The 15,659-nt window shown below is 36.7% G+C and overlaps 1 protein-coding gene across 2 annotated transcripts; it reads right to left on the bottom strand.

The window, feature by feature from the left end:
* Positions 1 to 1,790: 1,790 nt before the first annotated feature.
* On the bottom strand, positions 1,791 to 5,786 carry LOC109048595 (transcription factor PU.1). Of its 2 annotated transcripts, none has more exons than XM_042751047.1 (6): positions 5,347 to 5,786; positions 5,022 to 5,042; positions 4,016 to 4,157; positions 3,230 to 3,360; positions 2,979 to 3,123; positions 1,791 to 2,469 (listed from the first exon to the last, which is right to left on the bottom strand). In XM_042751047.1, exons 2-6 carry the CDS (start codon positions 5,040 to 5,042, stop codon positions 2,153 to 2,155), a joined length of 756 nt encoding a protein of 251 aa, XP_042606981.1. In that variant the 5' UTR covers positions 5,347 to 5,786; the 3' UTR covers positions 1,791 to 2,152. The 2 variants fall into 2 exon arrangements, with proteins under 2 accessions (XP_042606981.1, XP_018921779.2); XM_019066234.2 differs by having other exon boundaries at positions 4,007 to 4,157; positions 5,347 to 5,775.
* Between the last annotated feature and the right edge of the window lie 9,873 nt (positions 5,787 to 15,659).

Below are 15,659 nucleotides of genomic sequence, written 5' to 3'. Positions count from 1 at the left end.
TCCATTATCAAGACATCTCTCCCTCCATCTTCTGGTCAGTGTTCATAAATGCATCATGCTCATTTTAAAGAAATTTCTTTACCTATGGACAACAGGGGGCAGCGCTGTGTTTGTGTAATCATCAGCCAAAGGCAATTAAAAAAAGGACTGTATGCTTTCTTCATTTTTAAAGGTTTTTTATTTTTTTTATTTTTTTATTCAAATCAAATATAAACCATAAACAAAACATCTGGAAGAACACAGTTCTTTTGACTGGAAAATGTATTATCAGAATATCTATATGAAGTGACATAATTGACCTATTCAGTTTGTTTTCAAGGAATATGCAAGAATGCCATTCTATATCTATCTATCTATCTATCTATCTATCTATCTATCTATCTATCTATCTATCTATCTATCTATCTATCTATCTATCTATCTATCTATCTATCTATCTATCTATCTATCTAGTTTTATTTATTCATCATTATTTTTTCATGTAGAAATAATGCAAAATAGAGTTTCATCAGTATAATTTCCAAATGTTAATTTTAGGTTCTGACTAAAGGTGATATTCAGTACTTCAATATGATTGCAAATCTTATATTGATTTTACACAACAGTCCTGCAACCTGGAATTTGGCAACATGTGCTTCAGACTAAATTGTGTGTACAATTTTATATTCTAAGATCTAATTACTATAATAAATATTTTGTGTGGTTTTAACAGCAAGCCACTGACGTATGATACAAACACCATCTTTCCCTTTTCTTCAATCATTAACAGTTCTGTTGTAGTGGCGGTTTTCCAGAGTATACACATGCTTTGCATATTTGACCATATGTGTGTGAATATGTAGATGGTGGGCTTGTGGTAAACTGCCATCAGATGGAGTACAGGGCTTTGTCAGTGATACTGTGATCTGTGTGAGCTCCTCCTGATGAGGCTTATCAGTGTGAGAATTCAGCAGGCTGTTTAAAATAGAGATGCAAAACCAGACCCCTTAGTCTACATTTGGCTGCATGGTCAACAACGTTTCAGAACTCATATTCCAGGGAATTTAAACTGTTGATGCCATTGAAATGTTATCATTCATATTTACATGTTATTGTCACTAACAAAACAAAAGTACAGTTATATATATATATATATATATATATATATATATATATATATATATATATATATATATTATGATAACACCATGTTGTTTGAGTAATAAAGTATTGGTTTACTATCATATTCTTTAAAATACCCTCTAAAAAACTTTGTAGAACAATGTGGTAATCGCTCATTACCATAGTATTAATCAAAGTGTAGTGTTATTTGCATCTGATACAAACAATGCCTTCCAATCAGATTTGTTTTGAGAAATATCCGTTTTAGGAGTTTTGTTGCTAAATGGATAGTCATTCATAAGTCCTGTAGCAGATATAGACAGGCGGTGCTGGGGGAGGTGGAGGGTTTCAGAGAAACTCTAAAGCTCTCCATGCAGGACCAACTTACAGGACAGCAACACTGAACCAGACTATTTAAATGTTGAGCTGCAGAATCAGCAGAGGCCAATCAGCTTGTGCCATGTAGTAAATGATGTGATTGCTAGCAGATTGCATGTAAAGGACCTATCAGCTTGCACCTCCTAGAGTTTCAAAACTAAACTAGATATATAGTCTGGTTGATTCAGTCATATTAAGTAATAGATTTGACTTAAACATGGCTAAACATGTTTACAATGTTGTTTAGCTGGGTTCCTTGTTATTGTCAAAAAATACAACTTTACATGGTAAAATTAATTTATTCAGGCACATCAGATGTCAACATTTTAATGCTGTTACAAAGTCATTGAAATTAGCACAAAAATGGGCAAATATTTCATCACAATAACAACAAACAAAACGGATTCATAACTACATATAACGCAGTGTAATGTTAACAATCCTCAGATTTATATAATTCAAAGATCACCTTCAACTTCTTAGAATTTCATGTTATTCCATGTTATTGTACATACAATTCCCAAGTTCAATTGAGCCTCAATTAAGCCAAATAATATTAGAAAATCGGTGTATTATGCCCACATTACATTATGAACATTACAATTTTCTGTAAAATACTCAGTATTTGTTTACACCTTCTCAGTTAGGAGAAATTCTTGGTGGATGAGCCACATTAACTACCCATGAATCTTTGCGAGTTGTTCTGAAGGCCTCTCAGTGTTCTCTCAGTGAACTGATAGGTGAGTTTGCGCTTCACTTTGCAGATCTCTCCCGTTCGCGAATAGTTTCGTAGGGCGCGGGCCATTTTCTGGTACGTCATGGTTTTCCGGTTGCCCTTGCGTCTGCCCCACATCTCAGCCAGCTTTTCCTTGTTCTGGGACGAGAACTGGAACGTTCCGTTGTTAGACTGAACCCACCAAATGCAGCTCCGCATGTCTGGTGTCTGTAGCATCTCGTACAAGAACTGAAACAACCGCTCTTTCCTTTTACCTGAGAAACATCGTTGTAAATGTATTTTAGTGACAAAAGAATATTTGGCATCTATACATTGATCTCTGTGCACAATGAATGCAGTCTGTTATCAAAATTTATTATGACCTTTCAAATGACAGATTGAAAATGAGCCTATATAGTGACGTCCAATGTCCAACATATTCCAAACTGGATATTGTTAAATCTGTAAAGTAGTACTGGTTATCCCTTGGCTAGTTTTAAGACAAATCAAAGCAGTTTATGCAACTAGCCATTGGACGCCATTGTGTATATATTTTTTGTCCATTTTAACTGAACCTGTGTTGTTTTGGACCCCACTGACTTTCAACGAATTAACAAAAACAGTTCAAACATTCTCTAAGATAGAAAGTCACACAGGTTTGAAACAACATGAGGCTAAGTAAATGATGGCAGGTACATTTTAAACTAATTATCCAAATAAACAGATTCACTAATATGAAATGACTTTCCCAAAGCCAAACAGAAATAGCAATTCTGTGTCTTACCTGAGAGCGGCGCTAGAGCCAGGGAGTCATACGCAATCTGACCCTTCATGTCCGAGGTCGGAGATGGTGGGAATTCTTGGCAACCAGAACTGGTGGACAGTGAATCTGAGTCGCTGTACTGGTTTCTGTCATACTGGAAGTATCCCTAAAACATAGACTATTATTAATATCAACCAACACGTCAATCTTTGCTTATAAAACTGCATACAGTGTTGACTGTAATATTACAGTGTATGTCTGGTGAGACCTACCCACTCATTGTGACTGGACTGACAGAGCCATGTCTGCTGCTGCTGAGGCTGTTGTTGTTCATGCGTCTCATCTGTTCCTGGTACTCCACCATAATGCCATTCATATGTATAATGTCCAGACCAGCTGTTCTCTATGGAAACACATCACTTATTATTACAGCATATGCTGCTCACTAGAATCAACAACACATGCAGGCTGTAAGAAGATATTTATGGTTATTCTACAATTGTTTTTAAAGCTAAAATAAATTCTCCTATGCAGCTTAATCAGCATACCATGTGTAGTTTGATTCCCCTGAAAGGTCTAAATACTGTTTTTCTGAGGCACACTCTTCCAAAACATTGCTGTTTGTTTGAGCATCCGACCAGCCTGACATAGCAACAGCTTAACCAATAGTGTGAGTTTGGGGGCGGGACAATCAGTTTGACTGACCAATGGCAGTTGTGCAGAAGGTAAATCTGCTTGAACACTGTGTGACTGTGGTCAAACTATTTGATTTTTTTTTTTTTTTTTTGATTACACATCACGTCACAAGTAAGTACTTTTTATTACAAAATTTCCATATAGTTTTTCCTCACTAAACTAAACTTTTATCACCCATGACATGGATTCCACATCTTGAGACAAATAAAGAAGCTTTGTCAAAGAGGAAATTACTGACCTTACAAAACTGAAAAGGCACGTCTATTCAGTTACCAAAAGGAGAAGTGACCCTTCCCTCAGTGGTCTATTACAGTGTTTTAGTTCTAGTTTGTAGCTGATTATCAGTCGCTCACCCGCCATACCGTGCTCCTCTTGATTTCTCCTCTGCACACCTGGTGCTGACATCACCTCCACCGAGTGCTCCTGCAGGTACTCCTCTATCATGTCCAGGTCTAGGTTCCCAGACGACGGCTCTCTAGGGCCCAGATCTTGGAAGTATTGAATCTGTAGGTAAGTCAATGCATGTTAGCAAACACTGAATCAGATGCGGTATAGACACAGTGTACAAGACACAAGCATTTTCTTTCCTTCTCCTAGATTTACACTCATTGGAATCTAAACATTATATATTACTTAAAAAGTATAATGTAACTACTCATGAATAACAGCTGTTTAACATGAATATTGGAAGGAAGTTGCAACAAATTCGCCTGACTAGTACATTCTTCCTGCCCTCAGTAAAATTTGGTTTTTATTTGCACCAACAGAAATATTTGCATAGTGTGTGAAAACATTTTAGTGGTAATATTTTGCCTCTCTTTTGATTACTGTGTATACTGCATATACAGTATATTGACAGTATTTTGAAGGCACACTTACTTACATACTTATCTGAATGTCATTGCATTAAACAACAAAATGTCTAAGCGTCATTAAGTACCATTTATTTTATTTCAACACCAGCATACTTTCCATACAAAACAATGATTTTTAAACATTTTTAAAGTGTCTTAAGAGTCACTTTTTTGCACCACTTTACATTAACGCCAAAAATGAAATCTGCATATTTGTTGATTAAATATGATATTATATGGACATAATGACTTTTCCATCTGCTTATTAAAAGCTAATATTGTTTCCAGCACACTTAGTATAAACAGTTATACAACTATTGAGAATCTACTAATATGAATGGCCAAGATATATGATATATTTTACTTGCGTGATGCTTAAATATATCACTAAGCTGTTTTTTTGTTTTTTTGTATATATAATTAATCATCTGTCAATCAGTCATGCATTTTCCCCAATGCTTTCCCAATTGTTTTCCCTTTAGTCAATCTAAATAAATAAATAAACAATACTCACGTTTTCAAGAGTTGCCAACATCTGAAAACAGAAAGAAAAAAAAAAGTCAAATGAGTAAAAACAGCGCATGAGCACAGACACCTCAGTGTGACTCTACTTGACTGAACAGAACTGAACGGAATGCTGTTAGAATGCAGTTTGATCACATCAAGTTTTTCTGAAACATATTTCGCAGCTCAAGCAATGAAACTTTAAGAGTAAAGAGAAACAGACAAACACTCCTGTAAAAAAAATAGTTTTAACAAAAAGTGCAAATAATTGCTAACACAGCAGAATTCTGAATGATATTGTAGGATATTGTAGGAATGTATGAATGTTTAGTTACCTCTGTGCACTTCCAGTGAATAAGACGACTTAGTGTATCACAACAGAAACGTGGAAAAGACCGTGACTGGAAGTGAGATTGGAGCTGTACATCACCTGTAAAGTGCACCTGTTGTCTGATCACATCCTTTTATATCCTCCCAACTGTCTCTCTGCTTAGCCCGCCTCCTCCTGAAATACTCATAACGTTTAGCCATCCTACCATCATCCAAATGCAAATCTCTATTAATCAAACATTCATCTGGGTTTAACGGTATGTGTGAGTCTTACGGTCACTCCCCTTTGCTCTGTCTGTGTCAAAGCCTTCAGGGCATGTGGTCTGTGTTGTTACTTTGTGTCCTAAGAACTGGGATTTTACTCATAACTGCCACAGAGATTATTGAGGAAATTTGTGTATTACACAGATCCAGATGAACTTTTTTCCCTGTCAGAAATCTTGCTCGAAACTAAATCCTGTTGTTGACGATTCTGGATTAACTACTTGAAAACTACTATTATTAGAGATATTACATGCATGTTCATTTAATGTTAATTTGTGCAAAAAATAAAATCACATGAACAGCTTTGCATGTGAATCATCATCTTTCTGTTCTGTTTCCACTCCAATAAAAAAAAAATAACCTCTATGATGAAAAGACACTGAGTGAAAAAAAAAAATTTTTTGAAAAGACTGTTTTTTTATGATCCTTTTCCAATCCAACAAAAAAAACTCAATGCAAAACACAATCCTCTAATTAAATCTCACGATAACATATATTTTGACTGGAAGATAATGTTCTTTGGCAACACCGATTAAATATTTTATGACATGTCATCTGATAAAACATGAAAAACTGCATGCTGTGCACATGAGGCAGTCGGATGGCCTGTGGTGGTGGAGTAGCACTTTTGTGACATAAAGCGTGTTACTGCATTGGTTAGAAACGGGGAAGTATACTATCCAAAACATAACATAGCAGGAATGTACACCTTTGACTCTAGAGGAACACAGAAGAGGATTGGAAAGTGAAATGAGGAACAGCTTTAGGCCTGTTGAAATCTCACGCTTACAAACCACTTTCTGGTAAACCCGGTCTGATTCACTTTTATCAGACTTTTTTTTCTTCTTTTTTCTGATCTTTAGATATGGCTTGAGGCCCTCGTTACGGTTTCCAAAAGTGATTTTGTCAGCAATAAAATTATTCTTGGCCACCAAACCCTTTGTAAACAAAACTGTCAAGCTGTATGATTTAAACGCATGTCTTAGTGTAGAAAATAAATTAAAAAGCCTGTAAAACTTGACTGTCAATTGTTAGTCCAGCCTGTAATTTAGCAATGAGGTCATAAATGTCAAAAAGAAAACAATTTCAAGGCCACAGAGAATTTAAAGTCCAGGAAGAACTGAAGGATTAGATGAATATGAGATTTATTGCAAACAGAAGTCAATGACACAGCAGAAAATAATCATGTAGATATATTACACTGAAAAAAAGTAACATAAAATGGTAGCATCATGGTTTTTAATTATGTTTTAACAATTTAGGTCAGATAAGATATTATCATAACTGAATCAACCTAAATATATTCCAACATTTCTATACAGTGTTTAAATCTCTTTTATACAAAGTATCCATTTTAATATAAAACCCCTATCATAGGTCCTGAATGTAACAAACATAAACAAAATTAGCTATCACATTAAAAATCTGATCACCATATCCCAGACCTATTTAGGGACTAAAACTGTATCCTCATGCAGAACGATAACACAATTTCATTCTAAAATGTTTTAATGAATAAAATATATGTTTTTAATATTCCCTTTGACTTTTCATTGTATGGACAGGAACAAACAAATACCTTCTCAGATGAAAGGAATGATGTGAAGGTGATTAAATGATAACATGATTGGTGTAAAATAAATTAAGAAGTATAAGCAAAGATTGGCGTATGACTATCTTTTACAAAAGTACACTACACTTCAAAATCATCACTGTCACTTTTCAAAGAAGGAAGAATAAGAAACACTATGTAGGCAGTGTATACACTAATTCTCTCAGTTTTAGCCTTTCCATCCATACTAAGATTCACTTTCACACGGATGCTAAAGATTTGTTACTTTATACATATTTCATATCACAGTCCTGCAAAGAGGACAGAAAATTAACTTACAATTGCTGTCCTACGGCAAAACATGAGAGCAGTTGCATTTTTTTTTTTTTTTTTTTTTTACCAAACTTATAATAGTGATTGAGCACGACGTGGCTGCATCAGTGAATAGTGAGATATTTTGCTAAATAAAATAATCTCGCCAAAAGAATAGTGTAAGAACTTTATTACGTCTCTTCTGTTTGTATCATCTCAGTGAGATTTAATGAGGTTTTATGCAAAACCCAGTAAGGTGAATGTTTACAGACTTCTCAGTGTGAATGAGAAACTTCTAGAAAACGCTTGAAAATAGTGTGTTTTGAAGCAAAAACAAAATCCTGCTTATAGATACTCAGTTTTCAAACGTTTCCGCACTTACATTTTCATTCCTCATCAAATAAAACAATAGATCCTCATGTGAGAGGGCTGGCATCTGCTAATATGCCAACTATAGATACTTCACTTCAGGGAGGTAAAAGGTCATCCTCATTCTAACTGGCATCTGCTAATATGCCAACGGAGGGGAAATTTCTGAGCTGGGTTTTATGAAATCACAGACAACACAATGACAAGGTCTTGAACTGTTAGTCGTGAGAAGTGATTAGTAATGAATCACAGGCTTCGGCGACAGCTGGAAAAATACATCTGGCTCTCTGGCTTTGCCTTGTCAGATAAAGTCCACCATCTGGAATATGGCGGTTTTTATGAACTAACTCACCGCTCACTTCAGCCTAACCTCCACTGAGTTATCAAACTGTCCCGAGTGAGTGTTTACTCTGTAAACAGGCATCTGAAATCCCTTTGCAACATTCATCCTGTGAGAAACCCACAACAATTCACTCGTTTGTGGACATATTTGTTCTGAATCAGAGCAAATAATATCTGACTTAATGTGAACCCCGAATAGGAATTTACTGTGTGAATTTCCAGATTTCGCCTGCCAGAATGTTCAGTTTCATTTTTGTTATCCGAAGTGACGTTGATTATGCAGACTTGAAGACTCTGATACAGTAGCTGTCATCAGAAGCATAGCCTCTGGTTATGAGCAATGCGTGGATTGCGTCATTTACGCATAATTGTTTTAATGTGTTTGCCAAGTTTACGCTTTGTTTTGACTCCTAGTAACTTCTGAGGTGTGAAACTGGATTTTTGGAATGTCGATGTACTGAATTGGACATTACAAACAGATGCCTTTTTAACCCTTACTGCCTTCTTAATGACGACGAGCCAAGACGTAAACAATAATACCAACAATGACGCAACTGGTTCTACAAGGGAGAGCTGTAAACCAGACGAGCTCGTTTGGAAAACCCCTGGCTCAAAGAATATCTGGCAGTTGTGTTTTCTGGCACCTGCTGCTGATTAGTGATGTTAAGAGACAAAAGCGAGAGATAGCTGCAGGTGTAGTTTTCAGAGACACGAGAGAGTAGATTCTTATCATATTAATATTTTATTTTATTCGTACTACATGCATAATTAATAAGGGCAAATGGGACATTCATATTGATTATAGTCAAAAACAAGGAGGTAAAACAGCTAAACAGGTAATGTTCTCAGGACTCTGGCAAATGATCTGTCAAGCTTCACTCAAATTTACAAACTAACGTTAATAGAATCTTCGTTGCGAACGTTAATATTGTTCTCAAAATGTTAGCACAAAAACATTATACATACATCTATAATGCAACATTTTTATGAAATATTCCAGTTTGAAATCTCACTTATTTTTTAAACAATAAAAAATGTTTTTGCTGTTAAAACTACTTTTGGGTCAAAAAATTAATATAAAAAAATTAACCCAACAGCTGGGTTAGTCCATATTTGACCCAAAGTTGGGTTGAAACCACCCATCATTTTTTAGAGTGTACTACTTACTATTTTCAGATGGTTCATTCAAAAATAACAGTCCCATAAATGATCAGGTGGAACATTCCCTGTTTTCTCTAACATTCACATAACCAAGAAAAAGCAAGAAAGAAATTACATTTTGAATGATCAGAGAACACACGATTGATGAAATAATTAACCATTTTTTCTCAACTATCAACACAATCTCTAAACTACACACCAACAAACCTTAAACGTCCAGGTTGAAATCAAATATTTTTAGTCAAAAACATACAGTGCATACAGAAAGTATTCAGACCCCCTTGATTTTTCTATTTTATGTTGCAGCTGATACTGTAGTTATTTAAATATATATATATATATATATATATATATATATATATATATATATATATATATATATATAAATATTTTTTTTTTCCTCTCCTTAATCTACACTCCATACCTCATAATGACAAAGTGAAAACAGAATTTTAGAGAGGTCTGTAAATTTATTAAAAAGAAAATAACTGAAATATCACATTTACATAAGTATTCAGACCCTTTACTCAGTACTCAATTACAGCCTCGAGTCTCTTGCACACCTGGATTGGGGGATTTTCAGCCATTCTTCTTTGCAAATCCTCTCATGCTCGGTCAGGATGGATGGGGACCGTCGGTGGACAGCCATTTTCAGGTCTCTCCAGAGATGGCTGGGCCACTCTAGGATATCCATGGAGTTGTTCCTAAGCCACTCCTGTGTTGCCTTGGCTGTGTGCTTCGGGTCATTGTCCTGTTGGAAGGTGAACCTTCGGCCCAGTCTGAGGTCCTGGGTGCTGTGGAACAGGTTTGTATTGAGGATATCACTGAGCAGTCTCCTGGTCCCTGCCGCTTGAAAACAGCCCCACAGCATGAGGCTGCTACCAGCACACTTTACTTTCGGGATGGTACTCTGCAGGTGATGAGCAGAGCTGGTTTCCTTCAAACATGATGCTTGGAATTGAGGTTCATCAGACCAGAAAATCTTGTTTCTCAGAGTCTGAGGGTCCTTTAGGTGCTGTTTTGTACATTCCAAATGTGTTTTGTGTCTTCACTGAGGAGAGGATTTAGTTTGGCCACACTGCCATAAAGCCCAAATAGCTGGAGTGTTGCAGTGATGTTTGTCCTTCTGTAGGTTTCTCTCATCTGCATGATCATGGAGCTCAACTAGAGTGACCATCAAGTTCTTGGTCACCAGTCTAGACAAGCCCTTTCTACATCAATTGCTCAATTTGGCCAGGAGGCCAGCTCTAGGAAGAGTCCTGCTTTTGCCAATCCTCTTCCATTTGAGAATTATGGAAGCCACTGAGCTCTTGGGAAACTTCAGTGCAGCTGATATTTTTTTGTAGTCTTCCCCAGATCTGTGCCTAAATACAGTCCTGTCTCTGAGCTCTGCAGGCAGTTCCTTCGACCTCGTGGCTTGGTTTTTGCTCTGATATGCATTGTCAGCTGTGAGGCCTTTTATAGAGAGGTGTGTGCTTTCCAAATCATGTCCAATATTTTTTTTTAATTTCGTTTTTTTTGCAATTACAGGGATAATTTAAAATAATAATAACAATAATAAAACAAAGTACAAACAAGACAGCAAAATACAGAGGACGGGATCACAGACATTATACATGGAATATATAACTGAAATGAAATATAAAAAAACTGAGTGTCTATTTACACTAAGTGGAAATAGCCCGCCTTGTTGGCAGATGCTATAAACCCTGCCCACTAATGTGTGATTCGGCTTGTCAAAATTACAAAAGACAGTTGACAACCATCAGCTTCTGTGGTGCAGATGATAAAATGTGTGTTGTATTCATTTTGATGCGATCGACCAATGTTCGAACCCACCTTTTGGCAAACTTTTCCTTTTCCTTTTCAGATTTCCAATCACATCAGAAAAGCATTTATTTTCAATTCAAATTAAGGAAATAATCAAAAAGTTGAAAATAAATGATCGGGTAGGGTTAGGGTAGGTGTATGGAGGGCTTTATTGTCCCAATAAGGTGGCATCCATTTAATAATTTGAATCAAAATTAAAATTTACACACAATAAGTTACTATTGCATACTGTTTTATAATGTACTACAATACTGAGATGCAGATAGTTGCCACTATTTGCAATAAGTAGTATAAATAGCAAAAAATCCTGCTATTTTAACAGTTTAAATAGAATCTATCACTAAAAACGCTGCTATTTGTACTTAGTGTAAATAGCATCTATCGCTAAGAAAATATGCTATCTTCACTTAGTGCAAATAGCAGCTGCCTATAAAAAGAGGGGGGTGGGGGGCACTCAACTTTACCTCTATCATTCCATGCTAGATTTTTTATTCCCAAGGATTCCCAATGTTTTCCACCTCCACACCTAGAGATCTAAGAAAGGGTTCCCAGATCCTATGAAACTTAAAGGGATTATCTCTTAGTGCTGAGGAGTTGGCTTCGTTAAAGATAAGTCCCTTAGGGATACTTATCCACTGGGACACACAAAGGGGTTATGGCCGTTATCCATTGCAACAAAATACACCTACAAGCACAATGTAATAATAATTGCAAGAGCTGAGTACCTTTAAAACATAAGGGAGTTCCTGTGTAAGGCCCAGTAGGCAGATCGTAGGTCCTAACTGCAGAGGGCAGCAGGAAATTTTCTTCAGTTCTAAGAAAACCCCTGACCAGAGCTGTTGGACCTTGAAACACTCCCAAAAGCAGTGTATGAGGGTTCCCTCAGCATTCTTGCATTTATTGCAGAAGCTGGATAAATTGGGGTTCATTTTGTGCCAGTGTACAGGAATAATATGTAGCCTGTGCAATATTTTAAACTGCATTTCCCAGGATCCATTATCTGCTAAAAAAGAGGGTATTTCACATGCTGCTCTCCAAACTGCTTCATGTATTTCCTCCCCAATATCCATTTCCCACAATTCAAACTGTCCTTGTTTGAACTTATGAGTATATTGTAAAAACGACTAAATGCTGACTGGGAAGACAACAGTTTTTTCAACTGGACCTCCAATGTAGACAGACCAATACCACTTGGGTGATCTTTTTTTTTTTTTTTTTTTTTTTTTTTTACATAAAACTATGAAATTTGGCTTTAAGTAAAAAAGTGTTTCTTATCAATATTTTACTTTGGGCCCTGTCATACTCAAGTGTTTTTGCTAGTTTTAGCCTGATGCAGTTCTCATTTTCCCATCCTGTGCCACATTATTTAAATAGCAAATGCATTTGGGCCCATTTGTGCACTCATGGGTGTGCTGGTCTAATAAAGAGGTGTGTTTAGGCGCATTGTTGGTGCATTGCTATTTTGAGGAACTGAAAATAGACTGCGCCATAGACCAACTCAAAACTGGTCTCAAGTCTGGCGCAATATTTTTTTCTTTGTTAGTTAAAGAGCGCGTTAGTAATATGCACCTATAGGCAGGTGCACAACCCGTGTACACTTTGCTTATTACACACACAGGGATACGCAGCAGCACACAAACATTTTTAAAAATGAAAAATTACATTCCGCCATGTAAATAGCGAACTCGCCATGGCGCGAGCACAACTGGCTTTTAAAGGGGATGGGAGATGAGACTCTGATTGGTTTATTGCACGTTATGCCCAAAAAACACCCATTACTCATTAAGAGAATAAGGGCAACCCATTTAGACCATGCGCCCAGGTGTGCCGACCGTTTTCCCGTCGTTAAACAGGCAAAAGTGGATTCGGACACACCCTGAGTGCACCTGCGCCATGCGCTTTAGAACATGCGCTTAGATCGTTAAAATAGGGCCCTTTGTAATCATCTGGTCAAAGGTCATCAGCTTATCGTTTTCCATCCCATCACCTATGACACAAATCCCTTGTTTCTTCCAAATTGAGAGGCCCTCATTCAGTCCAGGTGGGTTGTTGTGTAGAGGTGTTGATGGTGAAAGATGTGCAGAATAACCCTCTATTTTGCGTGCTAGCCTCCAAACTTTAAAATTTTTATTAATAATTATATTACCTTTGACTAAATCTGATAATTTTGAGGATGAGATCTTTAATAAAGTCTGAAGGGGGACAGATCTGATACCTGCTGCTTCTGCACTACTCCAGGTTGAATTAGGATCATCTAAATGCCATTCCAGTATAAAGTTTAATTGAACAAATAGCTGATATATTTCAAATGAGGGAGCTGCCAATCCTCCCATTCTACTAGGAAGTGATGGAAAACTGTATCTAAGTCTAGGCCTTTTTTCCCGCCAAATGAAAGTTGTAACTGCACTGCATAGTTGTCTTAAGGCTCTACTAGGAAGCAAAACAGGGATCATCTGGAAGAGGTATAGCAGACGAGGTACAATATTCATCTTGACAGGGTGAATACGTCCTAGCAGTGATAATGGCAAACTACACCATCGACAAACTTTGAGAAATCCCAGGGGTTTTATTGTCTATGAAGAACAGTTTAATTTGTTCCTTTAGGTAGGATTCAAAATCTGGGTCAAAGGCCAGCCAGGAGGGAAAACTCCACATTCCCTGAGGATATTTGACATTAGAGAGGGATAAGTCAAGAAATACAGCTGCATGATCAGATATGACAATGTTACCAATCTCACAGTTCAGTATCTTATGAAGGGAAGCTTTGGATGAAAAAATATAGTCTATTCTACTGCTGGTTTTGTGTACTCCTGAAAAAAAAAAAAAAAGTGTATTCCCTCTCCCCAGGGTGTAAAACCCGCCACGTATCTACCAAGCCCAGTTCCTGGCATGTCTCGTCCAGGGCACAAGCCCTGCCAGAGCGTCCATCCTTCAAAGGGACGGATTTATCTAATTCAGGTGAAAGAATACAGTTGAAATCACCAGCAATTAGACTGTGCTCACATTACCATTCAGCAAATTTTCAAACGATTTGTGTAATAAAATCATTAGATTGAATGGGGGGTATATATACATTCATTAGGGTAAAAGGTACTCCACTAAACACCCCTTTAAGCAGCACATATCCACCTGAGTTATCAGCCTGAACGTTTACATTTGAGAGAGGGAGATGTTTGTGAATAAGTATGGCCACTCCCCTACTCTTACTAGTAAATGATGAGCAAAACACTTGCCCAACCCAGTCTTGCTTCAATTTGGCATGTTGACTCACCGTTAAGTGTGTTTCCTGCAAACAAGCAATATGAACTTGTTCTTTTTTCAGATAATTCAGAATCTTTTTTTCTTTTAAATGTCCAGTCAATTTAATTTACCACAGGTGGACTCCAGTCAAGGTGTAGAAACATCTCAGCAATGATCAAGAGAAATGGGAGGCACCTGAGCTAAATTTCAAGTGTTGTTGCAATACTTATGTAATACTTATGTAAAGGTAAAATTTCAGTTGTTGTTGATTTTTTATATATAAATTTACAGATATTTCTAAAATTCTGTTTTCACCTTGTCATTATGAGGTACAGAGTGTAGATTAAGGAAAAAAAAAAACAGTTGCTGTATCAGTCTGCAACACAACAAAATTGAAAACAGTGAAGGTCTGAATACTTTGAATGCACTGTATTTTCTTCTGCTAGAATCAAACTTTGGCCTCCAGATGACACACAAACCTGACAAATTCACACACTACTTCACTGCCTAGTGAACACTAGCGAGATCAATGCAAAACACTGTTACAAAAACCTATTTTTGGGAATCAGGAATCATTTTGCAAAGCAATGTTTATTAAAGTAGCATAAACAGAGGGATGCAGGTACAATGAAATTCAACAATGAGCTTTAAGAAACCTTTACTTTCCAGTTCCTCCAGGATTTCGCAGAACTTTTTTCTGATTTTTCCAGCCTAAAATGATCAAAATTTGCGGTGATATTTGTGGTATTTCTTATTGTTTTGCAGTGAAAATATACCATAGATAAAATTCTTCTAACATTGTTATGACTTTTCTGACTTCGAGAACCAATGTAGGTCTCCAGACTAACGTTTGACGACACCAGCACCAGTGCCATTAAGTTCTACAGAATGTGGCACCAGCACCTAACAGTAAAGCACTCACCCTAATCACACATGTACATCTCGGAGACATCTATTTAATGTCTGCGTTTACATATGCAAGATGTATTTTTAAGAGAGCTTGTTCATCTACAGTACGTCTCTAAGATGTTTCCTGTCAGATGTCAAATAGCCATTTATTAGAATGCATGTAAAACTGCTTCTGAGACGTTTATCAGAGTACACAGCAGATGATTCCCATCTGATAAAATGTACTTTTATTACTGTCATTCATAATGTCTAAATATAATTTAATGAATACAATATATATATTTATATTAAGGAATGGAAATGGCCTAAGCAATGTTCTGCAGCCATCTAATAGCGGTA

This window comes from Cyprinus carpio, chromosome B23 (genome assembly GCF_018340385.1).
Source record: "Cyprinus carpio isolate SPL01 chromosome B23, ASM1834038v1, whole genome shotgun sequence".
Lineage (NCBI taxonomy): Eukaryota > Metazoa > Chordata > Actinopteri > Cypriniformes > Cyprinidae > Cyprinus > Cyprinus carpio.
This window is presented reverse-complemented; position numbering and strand designations above follow the sequence as displayed.